The sequence below is a fragment of the Branchiostoma belcheri genome, unplaced genomic scaffold (assembly GCF_001625305.1).
Source record: "Branchiostoma belcheri isolate BF01 breed outbred unplaced genomic scaffold, Haploidv18h27 scaffold81, whole genome shotgun sequence".
NCBI classification, from domain to species: domain Eukaryota; kingdom Metazoa; phylum Chordata; class Leptocardii; order Amphioxiformes; family Branchiostomatidae; genus Branchiostoma; species Branchiostoma belcheri.
In genome coordinates, this window is record NW_017804476.1 from 443,763 (window position 1) to 466,192 (window position 22,430).

The 22,430-nt window shown below is 40.2% G+C and overlaps 2 protein-coding genes across 2 annotated transcripts in view; both read right to left on the reverse strand.

Moving 5' to 3' along the window:
• Positions 1-1,587, reverse strand: part of LOC109486597 (glutathione S-transferase A-like) — a 14,209-nt gene extending 12,622 nt beyond the window's left edge. The window contains exon 1 of the mRNA XM_019790458.1: positions 1,414-1,587. Within this exon, the coding sequence (XP_019646017.1) occupies positions 1,414-1,572 (159 nt within the window). The 5' untranslated portion in view covers positions 1,573-1,587. The remainder of the gene's footprint in view (positions 1-1,413) is intronic.
• Positions 1,588-9,207: 7,620 nt separating this feature from the next.
• LOC109486542 (5-hydroxytryptamine receptor 1A-like) lies at positions 9,208-21,679 on the reverse strand. Its single transcript, XM_019790379.1, has 5 exons — positions 21,258-21,679; positions 19,117-19,281; positions 18,702-18,845; positions 17,928-18,074; positions 9,208-9,795 (listed from the first exon to the last, which is right to left on the reverse strand). Exons 1-5 carry the CDS (start codon positions 21,510-21,512, stop codon positions 9,508-9,510), a joined length of 999 nt encoding a protein of 332 aa, XP_019645938.1. The 5' UTR covers positions 21,513-21,679; the 3' UTR covers positions 9,208-9,507.
• Positions 21,680-22,430: the final 751 nt, after the last annotated feature.

The following is a 22,430-nucleotide window of genomic DNA, read 5'->3' on the forward strand; positions in this document are numbered from 1 at the left end:
AGTTGCAAGGAAAACATTTAGAAACGATACCAATGTCGTAGAATGCCAAAATCAAAGGAAAAAAGACAAAAATGTAAAGAAATGATTCGAAGAGTAGATTATTCGCCATAACATATTCTGTGCCATTTGTTCAACCTTCATGACCACGTAGATTTCATAGTGAAAGCAACTTTTTTTTTGCAAAACTTTTTTTTTATTTGCACGCGCGCATCAGTTTTGGGGTTCCCAGAGGATGTCATCCATATAATCAAATCAACATGGCCTTACTGAGAATTGAACCACTGCGGACTTCGTTATGCAAATCTTAATCCAGTTTCTCTTTCAAACCAAGGACGTGCTATAAAAGATCTGTCCTTGTCCAAGCACATCAATTCATAAATCATAGCTCTGACAAAATGTTTCTTGTGTCAAATCTGTCTTATTCTGACAGTTTTTCCCTTCTGTTCCAATAGGTCCTTTAGGGGACGTCTTTTTCAAGGTCGATTTGTAGCCCTAGGTCGAGGATCACCCCCATGTGTACCCAAGAAAATGTGACAAATCTTCTTAGTGTAACATTGAACCCCGGAGGGCTCCCCAAAGTAATTTCTGACGTCAGATAACTGTTATATAACCGTTAGAATCTAGTAGGCGACGATACTACTTTGAAAAATTGGATGTGTAGTGACCCTAGGGGTCAGAGGTTACGGTATAGGGCATGGTACCCTAATGGAGTGTGATAGTAGGGTATTTGTCACCGATGTAAGTAGACGTAGAAGTACATCCATATACTTTAGGCCACAGCAAGTAAATTTTATGGATGACATTCTCCGCAAACCCCAAATCTAATGTGATAGGGCGAAAAAAAAGGCGGACCAAAGAAACAAGGTTCCATTTTAAAATGTTGGCATCATAAACCTTGAAGGATATGAGAAGAAATGACACCTATGTTGTGCTAAGTTTACCGTCAAATATTACAATATCCATTTGTCACTGAAACAACTTTGAAAAATGAAAGGTTTCAATCCAGCAGTACTTTTTAGTTGATTATGAACTAACTCAACGTTAATGAACGCTTCATACATGTACATGAAGACCGGATGCCGACATGGTACAAATGTCGTGTATCTAAAGGTGAGGTCCTTGACATGTATACGCCTCACCGGTTGAACTGCTTTGCATACTTACGTACAAATGCTGTTTATACACACACAGGGTTGTTTCATCCAGAACAAGACAAAAATTCAATTACCCAACCATTACTGGCCTTCCTGTCATATTCATATTATTACCAAGAAATACTCAATGTTCAAAGGGTGACCCAAAAACGCCTACACAAAGTAGTCTTGTTAAACTCGTATTGCACCGACCAACAGCTCAAGGCATTGACACACTTTCAAGGACTTTTTTTCAAGGACGTTGTATTTTTTATCTCACCTGGCCTCGAGGATTTAGTTTCAAGATTTCGTCTGATTTCAGGTCGGCGAAGGAGACTTCTTTACTGGTGTAGTCTATCCCCTTTTCTTCTAGAGTGATGAGGACGGCCATGGACGGAACACTGCCTGATGCCCAGTACAATCCCACTTCTGACGCCATGTTGTTGTTTTGTGTTTTGGGATGTACCAATAGGGTCTAGGGTGTGGACCGGTGCCCAGCCATATCGTTGATCCTGTCAAATACATGACACTAATTGGGGGTTTCCAATATACCTAAGACAAGGGGTGGGAGGGGTTTAGTCGTGGTGTGGGAGACTAAAGCTAAGGCCATGTTGATTTGATTATATGGATGACATCCTCCGGGAGCCCCAAAACTGATGCGCGCGTGCGAATAAAAAAAAGTTTTCCAAAAAAAAAGTTCTTTTCATTATGAAATCTACGTGGTCATTAGGGTTGAGCAAATGGCACAGAATATGGTTTGGCGAATAATCTAGTCTTCAAGTTCATTTCTTTACAATTTCGTCTTTTTTCGTTTGATTTTGGCATTCTACGACATTGGTATAGTTTTTATTAATTTTTTTTGTAACTTATGGTATATTTTTGCTCATTTTGCAACTGTTTTGTACGATTTACAGTATGGTTGAAAACTTTTTTTTTTGGAAACGGCCGAAAATCCATGCGCGCGCGGATGTCATCCATATAATCAAATCAACATGGCCTAACCTAACCCCAATCGCTAGTCTAACCCTAGCCCTGAACAATGATCTTAACTCTAACTCTAACCTAACCCTAACTCTAATACCAAACCTAACACTAACCCTAACCCTAACTCTAATACCAACCCTAACCCTAAACACCCGACCTCTCACGTATGGGGCAGCTCAAGGATTTGGCTCAACACTTTTTTCCTACCCTCCCCCCTAAACACATACATACAGATAAAAGAACGACTTTTCAACCCACCCTATGGTTAGACTGGCCCTTGAAATTATCTGGGAGAAACATAAGCTTTCAGTACCGAGCGTATCGTAAGAATCTTGGCAATTTTCAGTATTTTAATTGTACTAGGGACTTGTATACACTTCGTTATTTCTTTATCAAACCTCTACATTCCATTACAAATTGCAGGGGGAGACAAAATTGCTCACATATGCTAGTTTCAATTTAGTCATATATCAATTACGTCTTCAATGTTTGTCTTTGTCAATGTTTGCTTTACTCTCGAAGATAACCTCAAAATCATTTGAAATAATTTTCAAAATATGCTGAGCACGTCAACAGATATGTAACATTTAATGTTATAGCCTTTCAAGGAGGTAATCACCCCTTCTGTTAAAACGAACCGTCCCTGATGTATCTAGGGAAAACGTCACCCTCTGAGCCATTAGGCATAATGTACACTCCCCCTGAAAGAATGAATCATCTTCATAGCGAGCTAAATTCTTTACTCGACCACGAAAACAGACAATGCCTTGTTACTTACTTGCAAATTGGCTCTTAAAGGCATCCAATGCAGTTTTTAACCCGATTTTCAAAGCCAATATTCTAGTCATTTATCTACATACTGAGTTGAAACCACACTATCCCAATGTATACTGACCCCCATAGAGAAAATTCCCAAAATTCTGATGGGAAATGGTTACTGGAAGGACCTTGGGCTGATTTTTAGGGTACCACCTAGAAAATAAAGGACTCATATTGGGACTTGTTTCTTCAGTTTTAAATGCCCCAAGTATGAAATGCTGATTTAAATGTGCTAATGTGAAGCAGTATGCGTCAATATCACAAAGTTTGCCCTATTCAGAATATTTCTAGTTTTGCTGCCCTGAAATCGCATTTCTTCCTGGATACCTCTCGTTGGACTGAATCGAGCAGTAATACAACAACGTTCTCTATCCTTAATTGAATGTGTGGGAAACAGCTATGATAACCTGTATTCTTATCGCTTCCAGGCATACATAGAAAGAAATCCTTGTCCAGTACCGGTGCAGCTCTTTAGAATGCTTTCATCTACCTTGAAAACAGCAGCTTCCGTCGCCTCGTTTATTTTTAACCAGGAAGTTCTGGCGACATAGTAATGTTACTTTTGTTTTGTAACATTGATATGCAAATTCTCATTACCTTCTTTATTTATTTCACTCTTGTATTTATTTTGCTTGTTTCATGTAATTCATCAGTTTGTCATATGATTATATGAAGCACTTTTACCAATATGTTAAATATCATTGTATTTAATTATAATAAGTTATGTTGTATCTTTATTTCCTTGTTTGTTATTTAAGTATTTTTGTCACTGTATGTCCGCAGGGAACACTGAAAAACGCCCATGCGGAGATATGCCCTGGGTAAATAAAAAAAAAATCAAGTTAATGAACGTTATTGCTTCATTTTGCCTATGTTTGAATTATTTTGATAACAATTCCTTATGTATGTATGCATTATTTCAATTCAATTATGTTTAGTTTTGGTTAGTATAGAGGAGGAGGGCTTAGCATAAGCTAAATAAGCTTTTTTCCCTCCTCCTGCACCTGTTTTATTTCTTATTAGTGTATTACGTATAATCTTTATTGCTGTTGTGCAAATAAACCAACAAAGTGTGTTGTCTTTTCATTATTGTGATCTGAGTACATTAGCTCACATGCATGCTGTTATGTACAGTCAGATTTGATGGTCTTCTATAGTGCATTCATCTCACACGACAAGACAGAGTAAAAACACACATTATGTACAGATTTGTTTATTTGCATTTATGATCTGTTATGAGTTCACCTTGTTCACCATTATTGTATGTAGCCTACCTTTATTTGTGTTCATATTTTGTTTGGATTCTGTTATCTGTACCTTTGATTCTCTTTTGTTTATGTATTATTTATACTCAAACGGTGTCGTATAAGCCCACACGGGCTGGGCGCGGGAAAGCGCACGACACGAAAATAAAGTTTCATTCATTCATTCATTCATTCATTCATTCATTCATTCAGAGAGTACACGTGTCGAGACAAAATTACTCTTGCAAAATACTTTATTGAGAAAAGCAACAATACTGACGACAGAGGTACTACAAAAATAATGCTTGTTACATGTTTACAACTGTTTTTCGACTGATAAGAGAGATAAACAACAATCTCTTCTGTTTATGATATAAATATGCCAGATACAGCATATTCTTATTATAACATCTATATATTTAACGCTATCAAGGATAAAGCAAGCGACTACATGAATATACATGTACATACCATTGTCATTGAAATTAACCGAATTTTATGCAACACCACGCATGTAAGCTTCATAAATCATCAAAACAAGCTATTACTGAATAACAAACATATTGGCCTATAAATATTATAGACAAGACGTTCACCACTGATAAATATATCATCTAGGATAACATATTCATATGTATAATTCATCTGCTGAAGAAAGGATATGAAGACAAAGGCCAGAGGGTAGACAGTATATGTCTTAGTCAGGATTGTTCAATCTCAAGTTTACTATGTCGTCATATCGATATATCTTTGTCACACCTTTTCATATCTGGTCTGAGTAAGATTCATACACCAAGGCGATGGTAGTTTAGGCCACACCAAGTAAATTTTATGGATGACGTCCTTTGGAGACTCTAAATCTAATGCGAGAGGGCGAAAAAAAAACAAGAAGGGCCCTAAAAACAAGATGCCTAGATTAGAAATATACTAAGAGACTGCAAATGTTAGGACACAAATTGAATGAGGTGACACAGTGTAACAAGCAAGAAGTCTTTTATTCATCATCAAAAAGCAAAAAATCAGGTGGAACAAAAGTTGTCGTCCTGTCCTGTTTTCGCGTTGCGGGTTTCACGTCAATTTGCGGCACTGTCGTGACTCTTTGGTGAAAGTTTGGTCATAGTTACAGGAAGCGGAATTTCTTGTTTTTTTCTAGGACACCCCAAAATCAATGCGCGCGCGGACGTCATCCATAAATTTAACTTGGTGTGGCCTTATCAAACTTGGAGCTGAAAAACGCTGCACAATTTCTTATATGCATATAACATCATTCAACCTATCAACCGGTACTGTATCATTCAAACTTGCCAAAGAGATCCCTAGCAAAATTAGCCTCCTTAACGACCCAACTAAAGCATAATTATTCACCAATAAATGCACCGTCAATATGTCAAAGCGAAGATGGTGTAACGCTAGACACTATCGATAAATGAATGCAACTATGTTGTGAAAAAGTATTTGCCTGTCAACAAGATTTTTCTCGCTATTGACAGGTTAAGAATGGCCTGTCAATAAGATTTTTCTCGCTATTGACAGGTTAAGTATGGCCTGTCAATAAGATTTTTCTCGCTATTGACAGGTTAAGCATGACCTGTCAATGAGATTTTTTCTCAATATTTTTTTCTCGCTATTGACAGGTTAAGCATGGTCTGACAATAAGATTTTTCTCGTTATTGACAGGTTAAGCATGGCCTGTCAATAAGATTTTTCTCGCTATTGACAGGTTAAGCATGGCATGTCAATAAGATTTTTATCGCTATTGACAGGTTAAGCATGGCCTGTCAATAAGATTTTTCTCGCTATTGACAGGTTAAGCATGGTCTGACAATAAGATTTTTCTCGCTATTGACAGGTTAAGCATGGCCTGACAATAAGATTTTTCTCGCTATTGACAGGTTAAGCATATGGCTTAACATTGCGGCCCAAAAAGCAAGATATACCGGGAAGTGGGTAAAAGTCACACGTCTACCGCACTCCGGTCAGAAAGCTGATGAAGACCGAGTTATTTTGTCGAAAGTTCCTGGTGAGTCATCCTTCTTGAGTTGGAGTACAGTTTAATCAAGTTTACCGAAGGAAAACGTATTGTTTTTGGTCTGTTTCCTCTTGTTCTTCCTCAAACAAATAAGGTCAATGACCTGAACCATGATAACTAGTGTTGGGTTACATCATGTTGCAATTTTATAGCAAGAGGGATTTAGACTTCTGTCTGAACATATATATGAATGTGTCTGGGTAAGAATTAACAGATCTAGATGTAAACATCATGCATTTGCTTTGCAAATGTTACCTTTCTAGTTTTCATTATGTTATATGTATTTTACCAACTCAGATGAAATTTCATGCCAAAACATATCCGAGATATAGCCGAATACACGCCTGGCTTTTCCTGGAGTTTCCTTGCTTATCGTTGACTTTCATCTGGCCCGAAAGCTTTCGATCGTCGTTTTGACTCGGAGCTATTCGGACGTAAGCCGTGACCTATACGTCTGAAGGCCACAGAGGTCATCGAACATCGTACCCGACAATCGTTAAAACCGAGAACACCTGCTACGAGGCATTCGATTGGAGGAAAGGTCGCGCCTTACATGTGTAGCATTTCGTGGTTGAAGAAGAAACATTGTGACAACTTCCTGTGACGTCATCCAGGAACCTTCATCCAAAACCGTACCCGACAGTCGTTAAAACCGAGAACACCTGCTAGGAGGCATTCGATTGGTGGAAAGGTCGCGCCTTACATATGTTGAATTTCGCGGTTGAAGAAGAAACATTATAACAACTTCCTGTGACGTCACCCAAACAGGAAACTAGGTCATGGGTTCAAATAAAGAACTGTGGACCACATAAATATAACGGCAATTAAACATCAAAAGCTGCTTTTACGTCCATACATAAAAGAATAATTATACAATTACATGTAAGAAGATATCTCCTATTAAAATAGCATGCGGACACGTTTACAAAGATAATCACAAAAGCTACTGAATCAAAGTTTCAAACACAACCGTAACCTTACCTTGCGTATCTGAATAACATAACCGTAAATATATACATGTATGCTTCTAGATTATGATACATTAACACTCAAAGTATCTTTTGATAAATATAGATATCCTTAACGTTTAACATAAAATGCTACTGACAAGCATTTCAGCTTACTAAACAATTACATCTGAAATAAAATATCCAAGAATGATTGTCATGATTTTCTGAATAAGAGAGTAATTTTATCAATATACTTCTAGATTCTTCTATGGCCAACTCCCCGTGAACGTAGCCGAAATGACCTCTGAATATCTTTTTTTTAACGCAAATGGATTATATGGCTTGGCAAATATATGTCTTCTAGCAAATTATGGCCTCAGGTGTAGAGGTCTATTCTCGGAAAGGGGTAGTGGCGTCATGAAATACGTCATCAAGGTCATAAGGTCAAAATGCCCCCACATCCCAAGGTATATTTCATACATTTCATGGTATATTCAACACGTCGCATACTGTAGGGAGATGGAATGAACGTTTGCAAAATATGAAAATAGATTATCATATTCAGGTTTGAAAATCGCGAGGCCGCCAAACGAAGATTGTAGAATAAACAAAAGTATATATTTCATTGGTGTTTTGCTCATTCTTGTCTGTGTCTAGTCTACCAACTATAGGTGAGTTTAGAGGTTACACGTCGCATACTGTAGGGAGATGGAATGAACGTTTGTAAAATATGAAAATAGATTATCATATTCAGGTTTGAAAATCGCGAGGCCACCAAACGAAGATTGTAGAATAAACAAAAGTATATATTTCATTGGTGTTTTGCTCATTCTTGTCTGTGTCTACCAGCTATAGGTGAGTTTAGAGGTTACTCATTAACTCTTGTATCAAACAAAAACTTTTCCATCTCTTTATGTTAGATAGATAAAAATCAATATATATATTATAAAGAAAAATCTATTTAAAAGACCATTGTTCCATCTTCTGTCAACTGGTCCTTACTTTTGTAGAGCAGAAATTCTAAATCCATTCTATATGCTCTTTGTTTGCATTGATCACTTTGTACCCACCAGGTCACTCGAATACTTGCGAGATCTTCACGATTCACCATCGAGTTTGGACTTTTAAGATGCGGCGGCTTTTGTAAATGCAGCGTAAAGAATGCAGTTTAAATTTCAGACTGACCTCAGTTCTCACACTGAAATGTTCCGTGCCTCAAGCTACCATATGAACCCGAAACAAAATAGTTTTTAAACATATCATTGTGAAAAATAGCGTATTCATTTCATGAGAATCGTCTTTGTTATCTCAATTCGGTTATGAAATCGTAAGGGAGTTCACAATACGTTTATCATCAGAAAGGTGTTAGGAAATATAGTCAGGATTCTTATAGCAGTCACATACGTTGCACGATTTTTGGTACAATATTGTGTGCAGTTTGGAGAATTCTAGGAATGGTACAGGCATTTTGTCCACAGGCATGGAATGTCCACAGGCATTTCTCTGACCCATATCTATGCCCACATTCCTGGAAACTCTTGGGAAGACCTGTCTGCCCCGGATGGCCCTACTTTCTGTGACTCTGGGGCTCGTTCACTATATACTCAAGGGAGGAGTGCACTGTATCTGTCTAGACTTAACAGGTACCAAGTCTTCCTCAAAGTCATGAAATGATGGCAGTGTCATGCAAACAGTAACCATAACAGCAACCACTGTCGCCATGGCAATGTATGTTTTGATTGCCAGGCTTGTTATGGTATGATTTTCAGCAACGCTATGACAGAACCACTATGATAAGGACCTACTACAACATTTTTTGTGTAAGCTGAAATATCAATATTCCACGACACATGCACAACTGTTCCAAGAATATCCTGAAATGTGCTGTCGTAAACCCGTCGTACGAAGTACGTGACAAGGTCTTGACATCTTCCTAGTAAACCACGTAGTAGGGGTTTAGCCGAGCCGGATTTGAAGTCGGGGGACACCGGCTTTCACAGTCACATTTCCAAACCGATGCCCCACCGGTTAGTAGTTTATGGCGACTGGCTTATGACCCTGTAGTGTCTGCCGAACAATATCTTTTGGTGGTGTTACAAGAAATGTACTATAGCAGTGTGTGTTACCATATTTGGAGTGTGACCATATTTGGGCATGGGGGCAGGAGGCCGATACCCAAATATGGGCATGCACACAGGAGCATGTGCGTGGCTCCGAGAGATGTGGTTGCTGATTGGCTGTTCACTTAATTACTTTATCTGCTAAAGGAACACCTGTGTCTCAGCGTCCCACCGGGTAGTAGTTCATGGTTGCTGATTGGCTGTTGACCTAATTACTTTATCTGCGTCTCAGCGCCTGCCGAACAGGATCTTCTTGAAGGACTTCTGGAAGTCCTTGTTGAGGAAGGCGTACAGGAAAGGGTTGACCATGCAGTTGACGTAGCCGAGCCACAGCACGACGCTCTTGATGACGTCGGAGATGTGACAGGTGGCGCAGAAGGGCCCGATCAGCGCGACCAGGAAGAACGGCAGCCAGCAGAACACGAACACGCCCGTGATGACGCCCAGTGTCTGCGCCGCCTTCCGCTCCTTGGAGAACAGGATCTTCTTCTGGCTCACCATCCTAGACTGGAGGGCCTGCAAGAAGTACATTTTCTTCATTTATAAAACTTTATTTGCAAAATCATGCCCGAAGGCTAATTGCTTTTACAATCAAGTATAATACTCATTGCAATACAGTAACAGGAGACAGGTAACAACTGTCTGGGGAAAAAACTTCTACTTCTACTACTACGCTAGCTAAGATTTTACAAGACTCTCAAATCCGACTACTCTGTGGAAAAATACCTATACCACAATGAATTTGACGAGCGAGCTGCCATGTGTAAGATTAGATAGAATAAGTGCGCATCTACTAGAGATAGAAAAAGGCCGCTATAGAAAACTACCTGTGCACGAGAGATTACGTAAATATTGTACAATGAATGCAGTGGAAAATGAAATACATTTTGTTAGCCAGTGTCCTCACTATGAGACCGAAAGAAACAGATTATTTCAGACAGTTACAGCAATTTCTCCATCCTTTCGTCATTTAGAAGATCACCAAAAACTGAATTTCTACTAATATCACAAAACCCACTAATTATGCAGAATGTGGGACTATTCATTATCCACTGCCTTCAAAGAAGATGACATCCTCCGCAGACTCCAAATCTAATGTGATAGGGCGAAAAAAAAACAAGGCGGACCAAAAAACAAGATTCCTACATTTTCAAATTTTGATATCATAAAATTTCTTAAGCAAGAAATGATACCTATATTGGGCTAAGTTTACTGCCAACTATTACAACTCCCATTGTCAATGAAAATTAAAGTTTTCAATCATTGTATAAATGGTTTTGATTGAGTGGGAACATCACATATAAAAGGAATGAAATACAACACTGCATCAAAGTAAAAGACAAAACAATAGATCAGAGCATTGTCTTGTCTTGTCTCCTCTCTTCATATTTATCTGCCATCCACGTTCCAGCATGGCAACAGACATATTTGCCCATTTTCGGCATGTTGACCACTGTCAGAGGGCAACAAATTTTTTTTTCTCCAAAATCAGGCGAAAATAAATGCGCGCGCTGATGTCATCGATAAAAATTACTTACTGTGGCCTTAATTCAATTTTCACCTGAAAACAAGGCCCATACGCGCCACTTATGACTTATATGTCATTTCCTGCTTACGAATATCTTACTCGATGGACGTTATATAAGAGCAGAATCAAGCGAGTGCGTATCTTGCGTGGCCAAGCAGCATTGCTCGAGGCATACTGGATTACAAGACATCATATAAATGCATTACCCAGTCGTAGATTCTATTATAGTGTTAAATTTCATTTTGAAACAAGAATTCGGAGATTTCATACCTCCAAGGTTTTGTGAATTTATTGGCACAAGCAAAGAGATGATCTGACGTATTACAACGCCTCAACGGACCTAATGGATATCCCCAGTGACTGGAAGAATCTGTCTGGGGTGGACCTTCATGTCAATCTGCGGTTACAAAATCTCCCACTTTTTTTCCTGGCACACTTCTGCATTCAAATTCGGACGCACAACCAAGCACACAGCCTCTACCAGGCACTGCGGATCGCTGGAAAAATGACGTGGGTACGTCGCAAAATGTACCCTCTCTGGCCGGCTAACTCCCTTGATAAGCCATTCCCTGTATTTTGGCCAATTTCTATTTATTTTTTCAGCGATTCGCGGTGCCTGGGCCAGGTAGAGGCTAGCAAACACACACAAACATACCGAAAACAATACCTCTAGTGAACATTCAAGTTCTCAAATAGTGTGTTATTCAAATGGCCGACGTACCTCGGTGGTAGTGACGGCGTCCGGGGTGATGTCCTTGTGACTGGTGGTGGCGGCGTGTCCCCCGTTCGGCCGGCGGGAGTAGCGCATCGCCCTGCCCACCTGCAGCGTGCCGTTCTGGTTCACGTTCCCCGGGCCCGGCCGCTCCACGTCCGCCAGGTTGTTCTCTGTGGCCTCGCCCTCCGCCTGGAGAGATTGGAAGATCTGCAGTTGAACAAACAGACAGAAATACTGCGTTCAAGATATATCTTGCTATCTGTTGAAGTATCTAGCTTTTCTAGTTTTTCCTGACTTCATTGAAGAGGTTCATCAGTCACGTATAGATTTTTTATAACAGTTAGTAGAATATTCATAAATCAATGACTGTTTTGAAACGTAGCAGACAAGTACCTTCGTAAGTTTTCAACGTCCACTGTATGTCTTGATCACGGCGTGACCTAGTCTCGCTTGAGACTAGATCGAGTCTTGTGTAGATCGTAATGAGGGCTAGGAGCTGCCCTAGTCCTACTTACCTCTGCTCCGTAAGGAGGCGGGGGAGGCCAGAAGATCCACACAAGTCTCGATCTAGTCTCGTATTCTCGCGAGACTAGGTCACTCTGTGATCAAGACATACAGCACGTCGGCAGAACGTACTGCGCCTTTGCAAAACTCCCATTTTCACTGTTTTCGTTGGATTTTTAGTCAACGTTGCATCAGAATTTTGCCTGTGCAGACGATATTTTTTCCGACATGACAATTTAAAACTACAGATGGGATGTTAACCTTACATATGCGAATACGACCTTATATGAAACGTTCTGCTAAAGTGCTAGGCACAATGCATTACGGGTTTCGCGCAGGTGCAGTACATTCTGCCGACATGCTACGTAGAGTTGACGTCAAATATTTGGAGGTACGTGTTTGCTACCTTTCGAAACAATCACCAATTGATGAATATTCTACTAACTTCCCTGACTTCGTTTTATCTGATTGCAAGTTTCCTTCCGTGTACTTTGAACCATAAGACATGACATACACGGATACAGAGACAAAATATAAGTACTAGACGAACATATCCAAGAAATAATAAACAGATGGGGTTGGTTTGTGAATGTATTGTGGTGGTGGATTTTTTTTAAGTACTCACCGAAATGCGATGTCTATTTGTAACGTTCGGGCTTCTGGACGCAGACTGTAGACAAACAACAACAAAAACGACATGACAACAACAACAAAAAAAAGGACATGACAACAACAACAACAAGGATTAATTTTTAAACTTCAAAGAAACGGGGTAGATGGTCCAATTTTAAATTGGCTCTACAGTTATCTTTCTGATAGAGAACAAAGAGTTGTTATTGAGGGTCATTGTTCCGACTGGAAACATGTCAGCGCAGGTGTACCTCAGGGTTCGGTACTTGGGCCCCTTCTGTTTCTTATTTACATAAATGACATGGTGGATGGCTTGGTTACCTGCCCCTACTTATTTGCAGATGATAGCTCCCTTCTGGACATTGTAGACAATCCCAACTCTTCAGCTGATCGACTTAACTCTGATCTTAGGAAGATATCACGCTGGTCTTCGACCTGGCTTATGGAGCTTAATCCGCTAAAGACTGAAGAGATGTGTTTTTCTAGGAAATCCAATTCTCCAGACCATCCCCCCATTATACTTGATAATTGTGTTATTAAATCTGTTAAAGTTCATAAGCATATAGGAATGATACTTACCTCCACCATGTCTTGGGAAACTCAAATTTCACATATGATTGCTAATGTATCCAAACGAGTGTCCACTCTCAATAAGTTGAAATTTAGATTACCACGCACTGTACTTGATGCTATTTTTAAATCTTTTATTCGACCTCTTCTTGAATATGCTGACATAATATGGCATGGATGCACTGTGTATGATTCTCAACGATTAGAACGAGTCCAATATGAATGTGCACTTACAGTTTCAGGGGCTGTCAGAGGGTCTTCTTACTCCTCACTCCTTGTTGATTTAGGCTGGGAGAGACTCTCTGATCGTCGCCATGTTCACTCACTGATCATGATGTACAAAGTAATCCATGGCCATACCCGTCAGTATCTCAGGGACCTGATCTCTCCCGAAGTTTCTTTTTCGACTTCGTATGATCTTCGTAATAAATCTAATTTACGGCTACCGCTTTGTCTTACAACTAGGTATAAAAAGTCTTTCATTCCATATGCTACGCATCACTGGAATGGTCTTGATGTAGCTGTTCGATCTCTGAATCTTTCATTGTATAAGAAGTACTTAGTAAAGTCAGTACGTTCCCCTTTTTACCGACATTTTAGCATTGGCCCCAGGTACACCTGCGCATTACTCACGCGTCTCCGCATCGGGACCTGTAGTCTTAACCACAGTTTATTCTTAAGAAATTTAGCCCCTAGTGCTGCTTGTATCTGCGGGTCTCGTTGTGAGAGTGTCATACATTTTCTTTTACACTGCCCTTTATATAATCAACAAAGAGTTACCCTACTCAGCAATCTCCAGAATGTGGTAGACTTTGATTTTGATGTTTTCAATATGTCTGAACAATTGTTATGTGATATTTTACTTAGAGGATTACCTGATTTATACTATGATACAAACTGTAATATCTTGCTAACCACTCAAACTTATATTGTTGATACCAAACGGTTTGTACTCGATTGATTTATCATATAGCCTACTAAACATTTCTTTGTACTATTTAACGACCCATCCCAACCATTTGCTGTTCTCTGTTTTTTTGTTATGTATTGTAATTGTATTCTATGTTTGGTGGTGAGGCTAAAATTAGCAACAGCTAGAGTACCTCACCACCTTGTCTTGTATTGTCCTTGTTGAATTTGCAAATAAAAAAAAAAAAAATAAAAAATAAAAAAAAAAAAACAACAACAACGAAGGCGTACTACTTTTACAGTTACATTTACAGACAGTAAGAAAAAGAACGTTATTGCCAGGCGCCTGTTTGTAAGAGACATATCTCTTCTATCAATTTATCACCAAATTTACTGATATTTCACATTTGTATCCAAGATTTGCTATGTTCAATTTGTAAAGTATTACAAAGATTTCATATCTTTTCACAACACATAGAAGTTTTCTATGGCCTTCGTATTGTTAAGTGTCTTGTTTTTCAGTCGTCATTACAAAGAAACCACTTGAAACGTAGTTAGCCCTCGTCATTGACAATTTGGATGTTAAAGACATCTTCGGTACCTTACAAAGTTTTACATCTTTTCACAATACATAGAAGTTTTTTTTATGGCCTTCGTAAGGTGTCTTGTTTTTCAGTCGTCATTACAAAGAAACCACTTGAAACGTAGTTAACCCTCGTCATTGACAATTTGGATGTTAAAGACATCTTCGGTACCTTACAAAGTTTTCACATCTTTTCACAATACATAGAAGTTTTTTTTCTATGGCCTTCGTAAGGTTAAGTGTCTTGTTTTTCAGTCGTCATTACAAAGAAACCACTAGAAGCGTAGTTAGCCCACGTCATTGCCAATTTTTATGTTATATAATGACATCTTCCATATACCTTATAAAGTTTTCACATCTTTTCACATACATAGAAGTTTTCTATGGCCTTCGTAAGGTTAAGTGCCTTGTTTTTCAGTCGTCATTACAAAGAAACCACTAGAAGCGTAGTTAGCCCACGTGCATTGCCAATTTGGATGTTATATAATGACATCTTCGGTACCTTACAAAGTTTTCACATCTTTTCACAATACATAGAAGTTTTTTTCTATGGCCTTCGTAAGGTTAAGTGTCTTGTTTTTCAGTCGTCATTACAAAGAAACCACTAGAAACGTAGTTAGCCCACGGCATTGCCAATTTGGATGTTAATAACATCTTCGGTACCTTACAAAGTTTTCACATCTTTTCACAATACATAGAAGTTTTTTTTTCTATGGCCTTCGTAAGGTTAAGTGTCTTGTTTTTCAGTCGTCATTACAAAGAAACCACTAGAAGCGTAGTTAGCCCACGTGCATTGCTAATTTGGATGTTAATGACATCTTCAGTACCTTTAACACTTCTGCATCGTACACGTGTTTCTTTTGTGTTTCTAACAGATTAACCCTTGGCACAGGCCGATTGAAAAGGTTCTTCACAGTTCTTCCTGCTGTGATGATTCTTTGCAAGAAGCTAGTGCCATATGCCCTATATTTCAAGATTCGCATTTCTGCGTAGGTGCTAAGAGGGCCAATTTGTCTGAAAACTGTGACTATGATTTTGGGGGCTGCGCACGTGAGGCACATTGACAAAGAATCCTGGGAAATTTTCGATTATATAAGCCAGTTTTCTAGCTTAGAGATGAACGACCACAGGCTGTCGGAACAGGGACCCAATCAGCCCCTAACAGTGGGGTCGTGTGGCGCAATGGCAGAGTGCTTGACTCGGAACAAAGAGGTCCCGGGTTCGAGTCCTGACATGCCACCGATTTTTTGCCATTGGGAAAGGAAAATGAATATTGTCTGTCCTGTATTTGTTTCTATGTGTGGGACACAACACCAGCAACAGCTGCCTGTGTCCCACGTGTATTGCACTGTTGCAATTTCAATGAATAAAAAATCAAATCAACAGCGAGAAATTAATTGTGCAACACAGGTTACGGTCAGGTCACATACATCGTGAGACTGCCGTGCGATCGCAAACTGAATACATTCTTGGGATAATAAGGCAAGTGTCCTCCCAAATCCAGCTATACATCTTGTTTTCTAAATTGTTTGTTTGTTTATTGTTTATTTAACCAGAGAAACATATCGCCCTGAAGGGCGGTTTTCAATGCACCCTGGGGGGCAATCCCCAAACACAATAAAATAATAACAATATAATACAACATAAAGTAATCACTGAAGAAACTTATGTACAATCAAGGGGCAAATTAAAATAAGGTAACTTAAGCACGAACTTAAGTAACAGAAGAATAAACGGTCCAAAATAGGCATACATCAAATAATATCAAATCAATCATACAGAAATCAAAATAAATAATAAGTGAAATAAGGAAAATATCAATGTACAATTAACAGAGCAAGGTAAACATTATGCATTTTCTTTGCAAATGTTACCTTTCTATAGCCCCTACCAGGCTTGGGGAGGCGGCTGGAAAGAGTAGAAATCGGCCAAATATAGAGATAAGCATGCCAGGGGAGTTTGTCCGTTTCGCCGCACCCAAGCCTGTGCGGAGTCGCTACGATCAAACGGTATAAAAGTAATCCCCACATTATTATAAATCATCATTGGGGTGCGGCGAAATGTTCTCTCAACGGACAAACTCCCTTGGCATGCTTATCTCTCTAGTTGGCCGATTTCTACTCTTTCTAGCCGCCTCCCCAAGCCTGGTAGAGGCTATAACCTTTCTAGTCTTAAATGTTGGAAGAGAAAAACCTACGACGACCGCGCGGCTACGAGACGACATAGAAGCGGGGCTACTTACCGTCGGCCTGCCCGCCAGCTGCAGGGTGGACAGGGCGTTAGGCTGGACCCTCGCCACGGACTCAGGCGAGCGGTGGGACAATTCAGGGGAGGAGGATGGAGCATTGCTTTGCGCATGCGTCATGTCATGGGACGGTCGCATCTAAGGACCGAAGATGCCACACCATGAAATGGATACTTATGCTGAGGTCACTCACATTTCCAAACCGGGGCCCGCGGCCGGGCAGTCTTATGGAACGAAAAATGATATAAAAGACAACAAAGCACAAAAAAGTTTTTAAAAATTGATTATGGAACGTTTTGCGTATAATCTTGATAAAAATTGTTGATTTTTCGTTACTTGAAACAGCCTGGCCGGGCCCCGGTTTGGAAATGTGACCTCAGCATTAGCTAGTATACACAATACAATGTACATGACTATTGTGTAGCACTTGTGGATTAACAGATAAGGCCACACCGAGTAGTTTTTATGGATGACGTTCTCTTGAGTCCCTAAATCTAATGCGAGAGCGCCAAGAAAAAAAGATTCCATTTTAAACTTTTCATATCATAAACCTTGAATAATATGAGAAGAAATTATTCCTGTATTGTGCTAAGTTTACCGTCAACTATTACAACATCCAAGTTTTAATCATTTGTTTTGATTCAGTGGGAGCATATAAAAGGAATAAAATACATCACTGCATCAAAAAAGAAAAGACTAACCAATAAATAACAGCCTAGTCTTGTATCCTCTCTTCATATTTATCTGCAACAGACATCTTTGCACCATTTTTGGCATGTCAGAGGGCAACAAAATTTCTTGTTTTTTGTTTTTTCAAACTCTAAAATTAATGCGCGCGCTGAAGTCATCCACAAGAATTACTTGCTGTGGCCTAAATGAAATAAGCACGCAACGACAAGCAACGGCTAGCAATGAAAGCGTTCAGAACACAGCTAGCTTGAAACCGTACTGTAGTGTAGCGTACCTGGGACAGGCCCATCTTGGCACGAGAGTTGATCCTCTTCCTGATCCTTGCCTGCGCAGCCCGGAAGATTTTGTAGTACACGGCCAGGACGATGATCAGAGGGATGTAGAAGGCGCCGAACGTGGAGAAAATGGTGTAGGCGTGGTCCTGGGATAAATTGGGCAAAACAGACATTCCTTATCAACTGAACATCCCATTAGGCCATGTTGATTTGATTATATGGATGACATCCTCTGGAAACCCCAAAACTGATGCGAGCGTGCGAATAAAAAAGTTTGGCAAAAAAAGTTGCCTTTATTCTGATCAATGGCATCTTCATGGTCATGAATGTTGAACAAATGACACATAGTATGGGATGGCGAATAATCTAGTCTTCAAGTTCATTTCTTTACATTTTTGTCTTTTTCGTTTGATTTTGGCATTCTACGACATTGGTATTGTTTTTCAATATTTTCTGGGGCAACTTATTTGCTAATTTTGCCACTGTTTTGTACGATTTACAGTATGGTTGAAAACTTTTTTTTTTTGGAAACGGCCGAAAATTCATGCGTGCGCGGATTTCATCCATATAATGGATTCTAAGTGTATTCTAATGTTACAACCCAGGCTATTGTATGCACTTACACTTTATAGAAAAAAGCACCAAGGACAGGGCTGGTCGAATATGTATGTATGTCTGTGCGTGTGTGAGTGAGTCTGTGAATGGCGTTCAGCACCAAGGATAGGGCTAATTGAATATGTATGTTTGTTCGTGTGTGAGTCTTTGATATATACCTGAGAGATGAGGCAGTTGTTTGGGTCGGCTGTGTCCTCGGGTTTCCTCCAGCCGAACACGGGCGGGATTGAGATACCGACGGACAGGAGCCACACCACGCCGATCATCACCATCATCCGCTTCGGCGTGCGCTTGTGCACGTACTGCGGGACAAAAGAAAAGTTCAAATAAACAGCCTCCAGTTTAATTCCGGACTAGTTCCCATAATTCAGCAACCTTACATCTAGATGGGCTGATATCGAAAACTATAGGTAAAAATGATGTAAGAAATCTCTCTCTCTCTAACTCTCTCTACCTCTCTCTCTCTCTCTCTCTCTCTCTCTCTCTCTCTCTCTCTCTCTCTCTCTCTCTCTCTTTGTGTGTGTGTGTGTGTGTGTGTGTGTGTGTGTTTGTGTGTGTATGTGTGTCCCTAACCTTGACGGCGTCTGTGATGGCCCAGTACCGGTCCAGAGCGATGATACAGAGGGACAAGATGGAGGCCGTGCAGCAGGTCACGTCCAGGATGATCCAGATGTCACACATGGCCCGCCCCAGCCGCCACGTCTGGGTCAGCTCGTAGGATGCACTGATCGGCATGACCTAGGGGGGAGGAGGGCATGCATAGAATTCATGAATTAATGAAAGACATTTATTATCATGAAAGTTCATCCTTGTTGGTAGTAATACTAGTAAAAGGTTGAACTTTATTCCAACACACAATTTACAAATTAATTATCCTGATGAAGGCGACAGTGGTCGCTGAAAATTTGATCTCTGTAAATTGTGTGTTGGAATAAAGTTCAACCTTTTACTAGTAAAGACATTTATTGTACGTTTGTGCTCTAACAAGCTAAGTACAGGTCAAGAATAAACAGGGAAAAAATACAACAATAACACTTAAACTATACATACTAAAACTATACATACTAATGTGAGCTACTATTTACAGGTTCATCTTGCCTCTTGAGGCAATGGATGTACGCACATATGGAGCTAATGATACATGTAAATTTTTTGTCAAGTTTCATAAGGAATACGAATTTTTCTGTTTCATCTTAAAGTCTTAAGCTGGGGAACTTATCTATTATATCAGTATAAAGGGACCTCTCATTTGTATATAATGTACAATCAACTATAAAATGTTATCTCTCACTAAATTGGCAAATCCTTTGCTGTAGAGGAATGCCTGAGTGACGTCCATAATTCTTATCTAGCATTGCTAATATGAACTGCAGATGGAGCTAGTTAATGCATATTTATGGGTGGCTGGAATCGTTATGTATTGATCTACTTTTGACACGATATCGCACATGTATATGCTCCGAAAAAAAACCTGTCCTTGGTGCTGAACGCCATCCACACACGTGCGCGCGCACTCATGATCACGCACACACATCCATCCACACACGCGCGCACACACACACATGCAAACACACCTGTCCTTGGTGCTGAACGCCATCCACACACAGACACACATGCAAACATACCTGTCCTTGGTGCTGAACGCCATCCACACAGACACACATGCAAACATACATTTCCTTGGTGCTGAACGCTATCCACACACACACACACATGCAAACATGCCTGTTCCTGGTGCTGAACGCCATCCACACACACACACACACACACACACACACACACACACACACACATACATACATACAAACATACCTGTCCTTGGTGCTGAACGCCATCCACACAGACACACATGCAAACATACCTGTCCTTGGTACTGAACGCCATCCACACACACACACACATGCAAACATACCTGTCCTTGGTGCTGAACGCCATACACACACACACACACCACACACATGCAAACATACCTGTCCTTGGTGCCGAACGCCATCCACACAGACACACATGCAAACATACCTGTCCTTGGTGCTGAACGCCATCCACACAGACACACATGCAAACATACCTATCCTTGGTGCTGAACGCCATCCACACACACACACACACACATGCAAGTATACCTGTCCTTGGTGCTGAACGCCATCCACACACGTGCGCGCGCACCCACGCACACACATCCACACACACACATTTGCGCACACACAAACACACACACACACCACACACACTCAACTTCACCAGGTAGACTTCAGGACATAAAAACTTTACTGCCACTAGGCGAAAACCTTAGTCTGACAGCCATTTCACGCGGTAAAATTTGAGGCAGTTGTCTACGGTATTACCCAGAAGACAAGGACCAAATCTAGATGTCCATCGTCAGTAAAACTTTAAAGCTCAGACAATTTATTGTAGTCTAGACGACCCAGTGTCGCCTTGTTAAGAAAATCAATTCCAGACTCAGTCGTTTTGGAGGGATCACAAAATCCCACCTAGATAATTAGAAAGCTTTAGCGATGTCAAGGACGGAAAACTATTCAGGTAGATGATTATATAATAGATACAAAACAATTCATCCTCAACATTTTCCAAGGAACCAATTCATTAGTGTAATCATACCTTGTAAAATGCGAGGTAATTTTCTAATTGGTACAAATGATTCCCTACAATCAATTTGAACACTTAAAACCGTTAGGACGAAATTCAAAACTCACCAATAGGGAGACCAGGAGATCTGCCACAGCCAGGGAGCCAATCAGAGAGTTGGCAGGGGTCCGGAGATGACGTTCCACCGTGAGGGTGACCAATACCAGCGCGTTTCCTAATATGGAGGTGAGGGTGACGATGGAGAGTGACGTAGCCGTGAGAACGGTCCATGTGAGGCTGGGGGGTGGTTCGGCTGTGGTGACGTTCAGAGTATCATTGGCGATCTCAGTGACAGGGTACAAATTTGTAGGGAAGGCCGTCATTGTCTTACTGGTGCAGTTTTTTCCAGAGTTGACTTCACTATGATTCGGCTCAGTGTCGACAACGTTTTGTTGCAAAGTCCCAATGGCTGACCATCGAAGATTGCGATTGGACACCCTTAGACACTGCGGTTGACTTAATGTTCAGTCACACTACGCAGTATCCTCAATCCTTCAGTCACCAATGTGAGTCGCACGATCGGTGTAGTACTGTTCACCAGAACTTTCCACACCAATTCATCTGAAAAGAAAATGTGTACATTAGCTTTGAGATACGCCAAAAAAGAAGTTACTCAAGCAACTGGATATGATCTTGGAAACGGTCAAAATCACGTTTCCAAAATCATATCCAGTTGCTAACTGCTTTTTGGCGTGTCTCAAAGCTTATTACCTGGATGTCTGACTTTCACCGACGTAGCTTTGAGATAGTCCATAAAATATGCTATCATTTTCTCATACCGACCGAAAAGAGGATGTGCCCTGCCTGCAAAGACAAAGTTCAAGATGAGTACCATTTCTGCCCCGACTCTGTATCTGTTTATCTAGGTCAATATATACATAATGCTATACAAAAGAGAAACTATGCCATACTATCACGGCAATGTGAAAAGTAGTATTCCATCATAACATTTACATATGTTGAATAAAATAAGTTGCATTAGTACGCTAATAGAAATAGTTTATAGTTATTAAGTGTTATGAAGTGTTATTCATTTTAATATGGGCCAGGGGCATGAATTAGAGAATAAATGGATGTAATTTTTGCCATACATTGTATCCGATGCAACTGTTGCACAATAAACGTGTTGACTTGTTCACAGAGTGTAGATTTGAAAACAAGCGATAAATACAAAATCTATCCTACCAGAGTGTCAAAAAACACGTGTCCTAGACGCACGTTTAAAAGTCAATTGACGGCTA

Excerpts from the sequence above, each read along its gene's own strand:
- LOC109486542 (XM_019790379.1), bottom strand. The coding sequence starts at position 21,512 with ATGACGGCCTTCCCTACAAATTTGTACCCTGTCACTGAGATCGCCAAT. Across the intron at positions 18,846-19,116 it reads CCATCACAGACGCCGTCAAG|TACGTGCACAAGCGCACGCC; the intron begins GTTAGGGACACA and ends TTTGTCCCGCAG. Across the intron at positions 18,075-18,701 it reads ACAACTGCCTCATCTCTCAG|GACCACGCCTACACCATTTT; the intron begins GTATATATCAAA and ends AATTTATCCCAG.